Source organism: Carcharhinus amblyrhynchos, unplaced genomic scaffold (assembly GCF_965287045.1).
Source record: "Carcharhinus amblyrhynchos unplaced genomic scaffold, sCarAmb.v2.hapA scaffold_43, whole genome shotgun sequence".
Lineage (NCBI taxonomy): Eukaryota > Metazoa > Chordata > Chondrichthyes > Carcharhiniformes > Carcharhinidae > Carcharhinus > Carcharhinus amblyrhynchos.
Window position 1 is genome coordinate 415,093 of NW_027649784.1, and position 15,983 is coordinate 431,075.

The window sequence follows — 15,983 nt, forward strand, 5'->3', positions numbered from 1 at the left end:
GATGAAACCAGCAGCAAGGGAAATTATGGATATATTATATATCCCACCATCTCAACACACCCCAATAAACATCACCTCACCCCTACACCCTAGCTATGACTGGAACACTATATTCTGCATGCTCTCCTTTTCTTTTCTTTTTGAATATGCTTTGTCTGCATAGCGTGCAATACATGTGACAATAAAACAAATCAAATCCTACTCCCCACATACTCTCTGAACGGTATGCTTTGTCTGTGTAGCACACAAGAAACAATACTTTTCACTGTATTCCAATACATGTGACAAATAATAAATCAAATCAAATCCTTCTCCCCTATGTATGCTGTGAATGGTATGCTTTGTCTGTATAGCAGCAAGAAACAATACTTTTCACTGTATCCCAATACATGTGACAACAATAAGTCAAATCAAATACTTTTCACTGTATACTAATATACGTAATAATAAATCAAATCCTTCTCCCCTATGTACTCTCTGAACGGTGTACTTCATCTGTATAGCACACAAGAAACATTATTTTCCACTGTGTCCCAAATCATATTAAGGGATACTAAGACACAGCCTTCAAATCCCTAACTTTCTCAATACCCCATGAACTTATTTGCACCACTTACCGGTGTACTGAAACTCCTCACCATCTGTGTTAAGCTGCGGATATTACTGTAGCTCCTTTCTATGAGATACTGCGTGCTACTGTTGACTGTCACATTCTGGGCCTTCTGGATTGCAGCGGCAAGCACTTTGAGGCCTGTCTGAACCTCCTCAGCTTTTGTTCTTGACTGTGGAGACAGAAAGATTAATGCAGCAATTATATGATCATCCCAATGCAATAAATTCTTAGCTCCCATTGAGGCACGAGCAGCACCAGCGGGGAGAAAATGTCAGGTTCTTGGAATCGACCTGCTAAAGCATCGGACCAAAATTTCTCAGAAGTGGTCCAATAATGCCCTGACCTTCACTCACTGTGAATCCCACTCCCAATTAGTCCTTTTGCACAGTGGTTAGCACTGCTGCCTCAGTGCCAGGGACCCGGGTTCAATTTCCGGCTTGGGTCACTGTCTGCGCGGAGTTTGCATGTTCGCCATGTCTGCGTGGGTTTCGTCCGGTTTCCTCCCACACTCAAGATGTGTTGGTTGATTGGCCATGCTAAATTGCCCCTTAGTGTCAGGGGGATTAGCAAGGGTAAATTGCGGGGATGGGGCCTGGGTGGGATTGTGGCCAGTGCAGGTTCGATGATAATAGAATCTGCCCAGTGCAGAAGGACATGATTCTATTATATGTACTCAAAGGAGCCCATAATAAGCAATCAAAACAAATCCCAAATGCCGCACCAACAACACTTGGCACGTTACCAATGACATTCTGCCAGCAGCCAAATCTGCAGTGTACTTGTAAATGAATGAGTTGCATTTCTATAGCATTTCACAAAACCACTGGACATCCAAAAGGTGCTTTGTGCAATGGTGTACTTTATATTGTAGCATGGGGAAAAGTGTCGGCCAATTTGCGAAGAGCAACACTCGACAAACAGCAAATCAGATCAGTATTTTTTTATATAATTCTGATGGTTAAAGGATGAAGATCAGCCAGGATATGGGACAGCTCCCATAATCATCCTGAAAGTATCACCAAGTTTAAAGTTTATCTATTAAGTGTCACAAGTAAGGCTTACATTAACACTGCAATGAAGTCACTATGAAATTCCCCTAGTCGCCACACTCTGGCTCCTGTTCGGGTAACACTGAGGGAGAATTTAGCACAGCCAATGCACCCTAACCAGCACGTCTTTCGGACTGTGGGAGGAAACTGGAGCACCTGGAGGAAACCCACGCAGACAGAGGGCGAGAACGTGCAAACTCCACACAGACAGTGACCCAAACCAGGAATCGAACCCAAGTCCCTGGCACTGAGGCAGTGCCAACCACTGTGCCATCCAATGCTCCTTCAAGAGGATTCTCTGAGAATTCTTTTCAATTGTGAAGCTTTAAAATGTGATTGGTTCAGGCACAATTAGGTGCAAGACAAACAAATATCCAGTTGCACCTTGAAATATGTCAGTGACTCCTGGCATGGAGATATTTCTACGTCACTCGAGAAAATACTTGAGAAGAATAGAAACCAATTGCTTTTTCAATGTACAATAAACTGTCAGATCAAGATTGAACTTGGAGTTAGGAGCTAAATTTCCCATTCTGAAAGAAAAACATTTCACTTTACGTTGACCTGGCAATAAATCTCTAACTGACCCAGACAGATCAATAATAGCACCACATGGCTTTAATGTGGACAGCAAGATAGAACTGCTGACACTGAGGAGCAGAACACACTGCCATGCTTTGTCCAATTCTCCTCTCCTTATCAGTTTACCAATTACCTCTATTGAGTAGTTCAATGGATAATCAATTGAAATAGCCCACCATTTTCTTAATAATAGAATCCTTACAGTGCAGGTGGCCATTCGGCCCATCGAGTCTGTACCAACCGCAATCCCACCCAGGCCCCATCTCCATAACCCCATGTGTTTACCCTAGCCAGTCCCCCCGATACCCAGGGACAATTCAGCATGGCCAATTCACCTAACCTGCACAGTGGGCACAATAGGTTAGCACTGCTGCCTCACAGCGCCAGGGATCTGGGTTCGATCCCCGGCTTGGGTCACTGTCTACATGGGTCACATTCTCTATATGTGCATATGAGAATATGCACACTCTCGCCGTCTCTGTGTAGGTTTCCAAATGTGGGTATGCCGGCGTTGGACTGGGGTAAACACAGTAAAAAGTCTGACAACACCAGGTTTTAGTCCAACCTATTTGATAATATACTCACAAGCTTTCGGGGTTAGCCCCTTCGTCAGGTGAATGGAGAGTTCTGGCCTCAGACAGAGCATATAAAGCACAGACAGTTTAGAGATTACTGATTAGAATGCGAATCCTTACACCTAACCTGCTGTTCAAGATCTGAAGTGGCTGATAATGTGAGTGGAAGGAGCACTGATCACAGTTTAAAGAGATGTGTATTGTCTCCAGACAGCACAGTAAGTGAGGTTTTGCAAACCCAGGCAAGTCACGGGGGTTACAAATAGTGCGACATGAACCCAAGATCCCTGTTGAGGCTGTCCTCATGTGTGTGGAACTTGGCTATCAGTCTCTGCTCAGCGACTCTGCGCTGTCGTGTGTTGTAAAGGCCGCCTTGGAGAATGCTTACCCAAAGGTCAGAGGCTGAATGCCCGCGAACACTTCAGTGGTCACGGGCATTCAGCCTCTGACCTTCGGGTAAGCATTCTCCAAGGCGGCCTTCACAACACACGACAGCGCAGAGTCGCTGAGCAGAGACTGATAGCCAAGTTCCACACACATGAGGACAGCCTCAACAGGGATCTTGGGTTCATGTCGCACTATTTGTAACCCCCGTGACTTGCCTGGGTTTGCAAAACCTCACTTACTGTACTGTCTGGAGACAATACACATCTCTTTAAACTGTGATCAGTGCTCCTTCCACTCACATTATCAGCCACTTCAGATCTTGAACAGCAGGTTAGGTGTAAAGATTAGCATTCTAATCAGTAATCTGTAAACTGTCTGTGCTTTATATGCTCTGTCTGAGGCCAGAACTCTCCATTCACCTGACAAAGGGACTAACCCGAAAGTTTGAGAGTTTACTATCAAATAAATCGGTTGGACTAAAACCTGGTGTTGTCAGACTTTTTACTGTGTTTACCCCAGTCCAACGCCGGCATATCCACATCATGACTACCTCACAGTGCCAGAGATCCAGGTTCGATTCCCGGCTTGGACACTGCCTGTGTGGAGTTTGCACGTTCTCCACTGTATCTGCGTGGGTTTCCTCTGGGTGCTCTGGTTTCCTCCCACACTCCAAAGATATGCATGTTAGGTTGATTGGCCATGCCAAATTGACCCTAGTGTCTGGGGGAACTAGCAGGGTAAATGTGGGGTTACGGAAATAGGGCCTGGGTGGGATTGTGGTCAGTGCAAACTCGATGGGATGAATGGCCTCTTTCTGCACTGTATGGATTCTATGATTCAATGAATTCCCAGCCATGTGTCTCTGCCCCAAACTCTACAGAAGAAAGCTTTCATTTTCCATACTAGGGGTGGCACGGTGGCACAGTGATTAGCACTGCTACCTCACAGCACCAGGGGCCCGAGTTTGATTCCCAGCTTGGGTCACTTCTGTGTGGAGTCTGCACATTGTTTGCATGGGTTTCCTCTGGGTGCTCCCACTAGGTTATGGTGCATTGACCCGAACAGGCGCCGGTGTGTGGCTACTCGGGGAATTTCACAGTAACTTCATTGCAATGTTAATCGAAGTCTTACTTATGACTAATGAATAAACTTCAGCCAGCCATTCTATGTACTCTGTGAGAGAAATTGGCATCTATTGGTTAGCTTACCTTTAAAGTCTTAATGTTTCTGGAACTCTCAGATTTTCTGCAGCCGTATCTATCAGCTTTATCCTTCGATCTTCCCTTTGCTGCGCTGGAATTCAAGGTACAACTACTTTCACAGCATTTCTTCTATTCCTCATTGGACACAGGAACAATGGAGCAGGAGAAGGCCATTCATATAGCCTTCTCTCCCATTCAAATAGAATACAGACGATCATCTATCTCTGCCATTTTCCCCCAACATCCACGCACCTCTTCATAAGAACATAAGAAATAGGAGCAGGAGTAGGCCATCCAGCCCTTCGAGCCTGCCCTGCCATTCAATAAGATCATGGCTGATCTGTCGTGGCTCAGTTCCACATTCCCACCCTCTCCCCATAACCCTTAATCCCCTCTCTTATCAAAAACCCATCAACCCGCGTCTTAAAAATATTTAGCGAGGCAGCCTCCACCACTTCAATGGGCAGAGAATTCCAGAGATTCACCACCCTATGAGTGAAGAAATTCTTCCTCAACTCCGTTCTAAACCACCCCCCCCTTTATGTTGAGGCTGTGCCCCCTAGTCCTACTGTCCTTTCTGAGCAGGAAGAGTCTCTCCACCTCTATCCTATCCATCCCATTCATTATCTTATACGTCTCAATGAGATCTCCCCTCATTCTTCTAAACTCTAACGAGTACAAGCCTAGTTTATTCAGCCTCTCCTCATAGCTCAACCCCCTCAACTCCGGCATCAGCCTAGTAAACCTCCTCTGCACTCCCTCCAAGGCCAAAATATCCTTGCGTAAGTACGGCGCCCAAAACTGCACACAGTACTCCAGCTGCGGCCTCACCAATGCCCTATATAGCCGCAGCAAGACCACCCTACTTTTACATTCAATCCCCCTCGCTATGAAGGCCAGCATCCCATTTGCCTTCCTGACCACCTGCTGCACCTGCAAGCTGGGTTTTTGCGACTCATGCACAAGGACCCCGAGGTCCCTCTGCACCATCGCATGCTGCAGTTTTTCGCCACATAAGTAATAGTCCTTCCTACCATTATTCCTACCAAAGTGGACCACCTCGCAGTTGCCAACATTAAATTCCATTTGCCAGTTCCTGGCCCATTCGCCCAGCCTATCTAGATCCTTCTGTAGACTCTCCACACCCTCCACGCAATTTGCCGTTCCACCAATCTTGGTGTCGACACCATACACTCGGTTCCCTCCTCCAGATCATCTATATAAATGGTAAATAGCTGAAACCCCAGCACCGACCCCTGGGGCACTCCACTAGTCACCAACCGCCAATCCGAATAGCACCCACTGACCCCCACTCTCTGCCTCCTATTTGACAACCAATCCTCTATCCACGCTAACACCCTACCCCCAACTCCATGTCCCCTGACCTTCTGCAATAACTTCTTGTGAGGTACCTTGTCAAACGCCTTCTGAAAATCCATGTCATTTATATCAGAAATCTATCAACTTCTGTCTTAAACATACTCAATGACTGAGCTTCCACAGCCCTCTGGGGTAGAGCATTCCAAAGATTCACCACCTTCTGAGTGAAAAAATGTCTTCATTTCTATCTTAAATGGCCTCTCCCTTATTCTGAGATTGTCCCCGCTGATTCTAGACTCACCCAGCCGGAAGAAACATTCTTTCCACATCTATCCCTGTCACACACTGCAAGATTTTTCTAAGTTTCAATGAGATCCCCGTTCATTCGTTGAAATTCGAGAGAATTATAGGCCCCGTTCCTGCAATCTCTCTTCCAAAGACAATCCTAGGAATTAGATTGGTGAACTTTCAACTTAAGGCTCAGCAAACTGGTATGAGATTTGCCTGAAGCGCTTTAACTGTGCAGGATGGATGGATACCATCAGCAGAGATACATGGGAACATTCATAAGAACATAAGAAATAGGAGCAGGAGTAGGCCATCTAGCCCTTCGAGCCTGCCCCACCATTCAATAAGATCATGGCTGATCTCTCGTGGCTCAGTTCCACCTTCCTGCCCTCTCCCCATAACCCTTAATCCCCTCTCTTATCAAAAACCCATCAACCCGCGTCTTAAAAATATTTAGCGAGGCAGCCTCCACCACTTCAACGGGCAGAGAATTCCAGAGATTCACCACCCTTTGAGTGAAGAAGTTCCTCCTCAACTCCGTTTTAAACCGCCCCCCCTTTATCTTGAGGCTGTGCCCCCTAGTCCTACTGTCTTTTTTGAGCGGGAAGAGTCTCTCCACCTCTATCCTATCCATCCCATTCATCATCTTATACGTCTCAATGAGATCTCCCCTCATTCTTCTAAACTCTAACAAGTACAAGCCTAGTTTATTCAGCCTCTCCTCATAGCTCAACCCCCTCAACTCCGGTATCAGCCTAGTAAACCTCCTCTGCACTCCCTCCAAGGCCAAAATATCTTTGCGCAGGTGCGGCGCCCAAAACTGCACACAGTACTCCAGCTGCGGCCTCACCAATGCCCTATACAGCTGCAGCAAGACCTCCCTACTTTTATATTCAATCCCCCTCGCTATGAAGGCCAGCATCCCATTCGCCTTCCTGACCACCTGCTGCACCTGCAAGCTGGGTTTTTGCGACTCATGCACAAGGACCCTGAGGTCCCTCTGCACCGTCGCCTGCTGCAGTTTTTTGCCCTGTAAGTAATAGTCCTTCCTACCATTATTCCTACCAAAGTGGACCACCTCACACTTGCCAACATTGAATTCCATTTGCCAGTTCCTGGCCCATTCGCCCAGCCTATCTAGATCCTTCTGCAGACTCTCCACACCCTCCGCACAATTTGCCGTTCCCCCAATCTTGGTGTCATCAGCAAATTTCGACACCCTACACTCGGTTCCCTCCTCCAGATCATCTATATAAATGGTAAAAAGCTGAGGCCCCAGCACCGACCCCTCAAATAATATCAAATGATTTTAACCCACTGGATATGCAGAATTGGGAAATAAATAATAGGATTTGGTCTGAAAACCATTCAAAAGGACATCCAACCTCAGCCAGGATTGAAAATTTCAAGTTAAGTCAAGAAACCAGTGGAATATTATGGAAATATTCCCTGTACATTTGCAAATTTCCAGGCTGATGAATGTGGAACTTGTCCATTTTCCAATGGACATCCCTTGAAAGCTCTGGCCAGACTTGTCAAACTCTTCAAGAGTTGCTATTGAAATGGCAAGGGAATGACAAAGTAGAAAGGGTCGAGAGCTTCAGCTTTTTAGGTGTCCAGATCACCTGTCCTGGTCTCCCCATGCAAAGCCCACCAACGCCTCTCAGAAGGCTAAAGAAATTTGGCATCAGCTATGACTCTCACCAACTTTTACAGACGCACCATAGAAAGCATTATTTGTGGTTGCATCACAGCTTGGTCTGGCTCCCGACTGCAAGAAACTACAAAAGGTCATGAACGTAGCCCAATCCATCACGCAAACCAGCCTCCCATCCATTGACTGTCTGCACTTCCCGCTGCCTTGGGAAAAGCAGCCATGATAATTAAAGACCCCACGCACCCCAGACATTCTCTCTTCCAACTTCTTCCGTTGGGAAAAAAGATACAGAAGTCTGAGGTCACGCATCAACTGACTCAAGAACAGTTTCTTCTGTGCTGCCATCAGACTTTTGAATGGGCCTACCACGCATCAAGTTGATCTTTCTCTACACCCTAGCTATGACTGTAACACTATATTCTGCACTCTCTCCTTTTCTTCTCGATGAATGGAACGCTTTGTCTGTAAAGTGCACAAAAAGTAATACTTTTCACTGAATCAAAAAACATCTAACAATAATAAATCAAGTCAAATCCTTCTACCCTATGTACTCTATGAACAGTATGCTTTCTCTGTATAGCACAAGAAGCAATAATTTTCACTGTATTCCAATACATGTGACAATAATAAATCAAGTCAAATTCTTCCCCCTATGAATGGTATGTTTTGTCTATATAGCACGCAAGAAACAATACTTTTCACTCTATCCTAATACACGTGACAAACAAAGAATAAAACAGCACAGGAAACAGGCTCTCCAAGCCTGCACCGCTCATTGGTCCAACTAGACCATTCGTTTGTAATGCTCCATTCCTAGCCTGCTCATGTGACTATCCAGATAAGTCTTAAACGATCCCAGCATGTCCACCTCCACCACCCTACTTGGCAGTGCATTCCAGGCCTCCACACCCTCTGTGTAAAAACTGTCCCTCTGATATCCGAGTTAAACCTCACCTCTCTCACCTTGAAAGGGGCAAGGTTTAATAATAATAATATCAAATAAATAATATTTTAACAATAATAAATCAAATCAAATTTCTCCCCTATGTACTCTATGAACGTATGTCTTGTCCGTGTAGTTCTGAGGAAACAATACTTTTCACTGTATCCCAATACATGTGGCAATAATAAATCAAGTCAAATCCTTCTCCCCTATGTACTCTATGAATGGTATGCTTTGTCTATATAGCACGCAAGAAACAATACTTTTCACTGTATCCCAGTACATGTGACAATAATAAATCAAAGCAAATCATGTTCAGTGATTGTTCCCTGTTCGTGTTTCTCACCCTGGCTATGTCACAGTTGATGACTCCCTGATCTCTGAACCTCCAAAGCACTGAACTGAACCCCTGCCGGAAGTAAATCATTAAAATCGGTGATGATGGCAAGGAATTTGATGATGAGGTTGTTTCTAATCCTCCAACTGCCCTGTGTCAAGATTCTCTCTTGCATTCAATTTTACATGCCTTATTCATCCAGCAACTTATGACTTAAAAATGCTAACTGGTCATGCAGAAATTGATGCAACTTCAGAGGTTAGGACTCTTCAACATTTTTTTTTAAGGTCTCATCATCTTCCAAATCCGTTTGCATCTTTCTATGAATGGCATGCTTGAGAGCCTCCCATCAGACTTCTACTCCCCAACAGTACCGAAATGTGGTCTTACCAAAGAACCTCCAACATGACTGTAATAAAGATAAACTCTCTCTCCTCATCCTGTTTGCTGCCTTTGATACATTTGACCACATCGACCTTCTGATCACGTTGGCAACATTTCATGTTGGCAACGTTCTCAAAAACTTCTAAATCTTTTCACAAATCAATCTCAGTTTCAACGTGTTTGATTCTTCCTGGTTTGTGTGGATTCTCTGATAGATTCTCATGCTTATCCTCCACGTGAGCAGTTGTCTACATCCCATGTCCCTGTCCTGTTCCTCAACATGGCATCCCATTGCAATAAGGCAAGTGGATGAGAATATAGGGGGCATAGTTAGTAAGTTTGCAGATGATACCGAGATTGGTGGCATAGTGGACAGTGAAGATAGTTATCTTTGATTGCAATGGGATCTTGATCAACTGGGCCAGTGGGCTGATGAATGGTAGATGGTGTTTAATTTGGATAAATGCGAGGTGATGCATTTTGAGAGATTGAACCAGGGCAGGACTTACTCAGTTAATGGTAGGATGTTGGGGAGAATTGCAGAACAACGAGATCTAGGGATACATATTCATAGCTCCTTGAAAGTGGAATCACAGGTGGACAGAGTGGTGAAGGCATTCAGCATGCTTGGTTTCATTGGTCAGAACATTGACGTCTTGTTGAAGTTGGTAAGACATTGGTAAGGCCACACTTGGAATACTGTGTGCAGTTCTGGTCACCCTATTATAGAAAGAATATTATTAAACTAGAAAGAGTGCAGAAAAGATTTACTAGTATGCTACAGGGACTTGATGGATTGAGTTATAAGGAGAGGCTGGATAGTCTAGCACTTTTTTCTCTGGCACATAGAGGGCTGATTTTAGAGGTCTATAAAACAATGAGGGCACAGATCAGCAAGACGTCAACATCTTTTCCCATAGGTAGGGGAATCTAAAACTAGATGGCATAGATTTAAGGTGAGAGGGGAGAGATACAAAAGGGTCCAAAGGGGCAATTCTTTCAAATAGAAGATGGTGAGTGTCTGGAACTAGCTGCCAGAGGCAGTAGTAGAGGCAGGTACAATTTTGTCTTTTAAAAAGTGTTTAGGCAGTTACATGGGTAAGATGGGTATAGATGTATATGGGCCAAATGACAGCAATTGGAACTAGCTTAAGGATTTAAAAAAAAAAGGGCAGCATGGACAAGTTGGGCCAAAGGGCCTGTTTCCACAGTGTAAATCTCTATGAGTCTTTGACCTTCTCCACTTTTTTCATTGTTATCCATCTGGATGGTGTAGCACTTTCCCAGTCCCATTCTTATCTATCTAATCATAGCAAGGATATCACTTACAATGGCTTCTCTAAACCCTATCTTATTATCAACAGCTCTGGTGTTCCCCTCAAGGATCTAACCTTGGCCCCCTTCACATCCATCGGCGACAAGATCTGAAAGGAAAGCATTAGTTTTGACCTGCATGCTGACAATCCAGCTCTACCACACGATCATCTCTCCCAACTCCCACACTTTTGCTCCACTATCCAATATGGGATGACCAGAAATCTCCTCCAATTCGATATTGGGAAGACCAAAACTATGAGTTTTGGCTCTCATTACAAATTCGGTTCCCTGGCAAATGACTCTACCCCAACTGTACGGGGCTGAACCAGACTATGTGGAACCCAGGTGCCATTTTTAAAATTAATTTATGGGAAGTGGGTGCCACTCGCTGGACCAGCATTTATTGCTTGTTTCTAATTGCCCTCAACCGAATCACTTGCTAGGCCATTTCAGAGGGCATTTAAGAATCAACCGCATTGTTGTGGATCGGGAATCACGTGTAGGCCAGACCGGGTTAACTACATAGAAACTAGGAGCAAGGATAAGCCATTTGGCCATTTGCACCTGCTCTACCATTTTGATCATGGCCGATCATTGAATTCAATATCCTGATCCCCCCCGCTTCCTCCCATATCCCCTGATCCCTTTAGCCCCAAGAGCTATATGTAATTTCTCATTGAAATCAGACAACGTTTTGGCCTCAACTGCTTTCTGTGGGAGTGAATTGCACACATTCACCACCCTCTGAGTGAAAAAATTTCTCCTCACCTCCGTTCTAAAAGGTTTATCCCTTATCCTCAAACTATGACCCCCAGTTCTGGATGCCCCCTACCATCAGGAACATTCTTTCTGAATCCACCCTGTTAGAATTTTATAAGTTTCTATGAAATCCCCTTTCACTCTTCTAGACTCCAATGAGCATAATCATAGAATCAGTGCAGAAGGAGGCCATTTGGCCCATTGAGTCTGCACCGACCACAATCCATTCAGGCTCTATTCCCATAACCCCTCATATTTACCCTGCTAATCCTCCTGACACTAGGGTTAATTTAACCTGGCCAATCAACCTAACCTACACATCTTTGGACACTAAGGCGCAATTTAGCACGGCCAATCAACCTAACCTGCACATCTTTGGATGCTAAGGGGAAATCTAGCATAGCCATCGAATTAGCCCACACATCTTTGGACTGTGGGAGGAAACCGGAGCACCTGGTGGAAACCCACGAAGTTACCGAGAGAATGTACAAACGCCACATAGACAGTGACCTGAGGCTGGAATAGAACCTGCGTCCCTGGTGCTGAGAGGCAGCAGTGCTAACCACCGTGCCACTGTGCCGCCCACAATTTTGCTGTCTGCCATGATAGGATTCGAATCCAGCTACTCAAACCATTGCCTTGGTCTCTGGATTACTAGTCCAGTGACAATATCTCTATGCCACTGCCTTCCCTGAGCCCCAAGCTGAGCTTCTGACCACATATCCACGCCATCACCAAGACAGCCCATTTCCAGCTCTGTAACATTATCCAATTCTTGAAACCCAGCCATGAAACCTCTAGATTTGATGATTCCAACATTTTCCTGGCTGGCCCTTGAGATGAATCGAAGCTGTGTTGTCCACGTCCTTAGCTGCAGTAAGCCATGTTGAGCCATCACCCGTGCTACAAGATCCCAGCAAGCAACATTTCAGTTCAAAAATCTCACCCTTGATCTCAAATTGCTTCATGGCCTCACCCCACCATATCTCCGTAATCTCCTCCAGCACTACAATCCGCCAAATATCTAAAAACGCTTATTTATTGTCATAAATAGGTTTACATTAACACTGCAATCAAGTTACTGTGAAAATCCCCTAGTCGCCAAACTCCGACGGCTGTTCGGGTAACACTGAGGGAGAATTTAGTATGGGCAATCCACCTAATCCGCACAGCCAGTCCATGTGGGTCTGCAAGGTGGCACAGTGGTTAGCACTGCTGCCTCATAGCACCAGGGACCCCGGTTCAATTCCGCCCTCATTCACTGTCTATGTGGAGTTTGCATGTTCCCCCCATGTCTGCATGCTCTGGTTTCCTCCCACATTCTGAAAGATGTGCTGGTTAGGTGCACTCGAACATGCGCCAGAATATGGCAACTAGGGGAATTTCACTGTAATTTCATCACATCATTAATGTCAGCTTTACTTGTGACTAATAAATAAACCTTTAACCAGCATGTCTTTCGGGCTGAGAGAGGAAACCAGAGCACCCAGAGGGAACACGGGGTACAGACTCCACATGGACAGTGACCCAAGCCGGAAATTGAACACGGACCCCTGGCGCTGTGATCTATTATTGGCCTCTTGAGAATCCCCAATTTTAAATTGCCCACATTAGGCAGCCCTGCCTTCAGCTGCTTGTGCACGAAGAGCTGGAATTTCCTCCCTAAATCTCTCCGCTTCTCTCTTCCCATGTTAAGAGCTCCTCAAAAGTCTATCTTTGACCCAGCTTCTAGCGATCTGACATTGATTTCCCAATGAAAGAACATTGGGGACGGCAGTCAATCCTGGGCTGAATTATATGACCCGCCACAGAGGGGCTGGCAAATGCAGGGAGCCACTCAAAAGTGAAATATTCAGTGGGAGTGGAAAATCCTTCCGGTAAAAAAATTCCACCCCATATCTTCCCTCCAGCCTGACCCACCAGTCAGTGGGATCATGGCTGACCACTGGCTTTAACCTCTGTAGCCCACCTGCCTGCCATATCTCCCGCCACCACCCCCCCCCCCCACAAGATTGAAAAATATGCTTGGATCCCTACAGTGAAGAAAGAGGCCATTCAGCCCATCGAGTCTGTACTGACCACAATCCCACCCAGGCCCTACCCTCATAACGCTACACACTTATCTGCTAATCCCTCTAACCTACGCATCTCAGGATGCTAAGGGGCAATTTTTAGCATGGTCAATCAACCTAACCCGCACGTCTTTTGGACTGTGGGAGGAAACCGGAGCACCCAGAGGAAACCCACGCAGACATGTGGAGAAAGTGCAAACTTCACACAGACAGTGAGCCGGGAATCGAACCCAGGTCCCTGGAGCTGTGAAGCAGCAGTGCTAACCACTGTGCTACTGTGCTGCCCGTGCCATCCATCCCAGTCAACAGCAGAGCATCCACAACTCTCTGGGGCAGAGAATCCCAAAATTTTGAGTGTAGAAAGTTTTCCTCTTTCGGGCAGCACGATAGCACAGCGGTTAGCACCACTGTCTCACAGCACCAGGGACCCGAGTTTGATTCCTGGCTCACTATCTGTGTGGAGTTTTCTTGTCCTCCCCGTGTCCACGTGCATTTTCTCCGGGTGCTCCGGTTTCCTCCCATAGTCCGAAAGACGTGATGGTTAGGGTGCATTGACCCGAACAGGTGCTGGATTGTGGCGACTAGGGGAATTTCACAGTCACTACATTGCAGTGTTAATATAAGCCTTACGTGTGACTAATAAATAAACTTTACTTTCGATTCCCCAGCCAAAGGGGAAACAACCTTCATTACCTTTCCAGTCAAGCACCATTAGAATCTTGTACGTTTCAATGAGATCACCTCTCGCTCTTCCAAACTCCAGACAGTACAATCCCAATTTACTCATCATAAAACAACCCTTTCATCGTAGGAAGCCATCTAGTGAACCATTGCTATGCTGGCTTCAATACAAACATATTCTTCTTTTGTCATGGAGAGCTAAACTACACAAAGTATTCCACATGTTTTCTCACCAAAGCCATCTACAATTGTAGCAAGACTCCCTTGTTCTTGTATTCCAACACCCTTGCAAGCAAGACCAGAATTGTTTGTCTTCTAAATTGCTTGCTGTATCTGCATGCTAACTTTCTTCTCTTGTGTGACTGCACCCCAAGTCACTTTAATCATCAACATCGGGGCGGGCATGGTGGCACAGTGGTTAGCACTGCTGACTCACAGCTCCAGGGACCCGGGTTTAGATTCCCGGCTTGGGTCCACTGTTTGTGTGGAGTTTGCACGTTCTATCCCTTGTCTGTATGGGTTTCCTACGGGTGCTCTGGTCTCCTCCCACAGTTCAAAGACTGGTTAGTTATCAGGACTGATAAATTGCCCCTCAGTGTTAGGGGGACTAGCTAGGGTAAATGTATGGCGTTGTGGGGATAGGATTGTGGTTGGTGCATACTCATTGGGCCAAATAGCCACCTTCTGCACTGTAGGAATCTACGATTTAAGTTTCATGCCATCTGTTCTACGTTCTGACAACTGAAGTGAATAAGCCCATACCTCAATCTGAGCTTGACTTGAATCCAGAAGTGAAAAACCCAAATACACCCAAATGTCCTTGTTATGTCATCCTTACGAGTAAAGGGACACGCAAGGGTGCAAAACTAACTGAGTTTGAAGGAACCCCGTACTAAGCAACAGAATAGCTGATCTGGGAAATGGAAATATATGATTCTGCACATCACATTATTGAGTGCCTGAATCATGCAGGCATTTATCCCAACTAAGACAGTGAGCCCGTTATTCCTCCCTCACTTCCCGACTCTGAATTAGAGGCAGCTCTGGGGTTGACGCAAAGCCACCCTTGTAGCTCTCCACTGACAAATAAATTATTACTTTTTTACTCTTCATTTTCAGTCTCGATCTTTTCTCCCTCCTCCTGAAAACCAAGTTGAAATCTTGCTCCAAGATAGACAATAACACTTGGACTCGTGTGGCTAGGCTGCCACTTGGTGCCGGGCCAGCAGATCCCTTTCACTTGCATTCTTATCAGTACAATCATGAAGGGTAAACAAACTTACGTCCTTCGTTTCCCATTCTCTGTAGTTGACGTTGGTTTTCGGAAGGGTAAAATTTCCTGGGAGAGTGCAGGCTTCCTCACACTGTTTCTAAACGGAAGAACATCACAGTTAGACAAAGAACCAGGCCCACCTACCGATGCTCACTTTCAACTGGTGCCACAAGTGGAAAAAGCCTTTGTGGTCAGTGGGCAGAGGAGGTGGTACTGGGACTTGTGATGGCATGTCCATTGCCATTTTTCCCTACACAGCATGGGCAAAGTTGGCCTTCCCCCCACCCCCCTCATAGCGGTGGCAGCAAACCAGCTGCCTGTTTTACGCAGATGCCCCCTTCTCATGCCATTGGCAAAGCCTGTCAACTTGCCAGCTTCAGCTGAGTCATCAGATGGGCATAGGGAGGTGGACAGCTGTAGGGAAACAAAGGCACACGGGCAGAATTGGCACATTCCGCTTAGAGCTCGCCAGTTACTCACAACTTGGTTTGGAGGTGGCACCAAGCAATGACTGCCTGGCCTCTCGGATGGACAACATTGTACA

General features: G+C 45.8%; 1 protein-coding gene across 1 annotated transcript in view; it reads right to left on the reverse strand.

Moving 5' to 3' along the window:
* Positions 1-15,983, reverse strand: part of epoa (erythropoietin a) — a 53,455-nt gene that overhangs the window by 15,263 nt on the left and 22,209 nt on the right. The window contains exons 3-4 of the mRNA XM_080181846.1: positions 15,450-15,536; positions 618-782 (exon numbers count right to left, since the gene is read on the reverse strand). Of these exons, the coding sequence (XP_080037972.1) occupies positions 618-782; positions 15,450-15,536 (252 nt within the window). The remainder of the gene's footprint in view (positions 1-617; positions 783-15,449; positions 15,537-15,983) is intronic.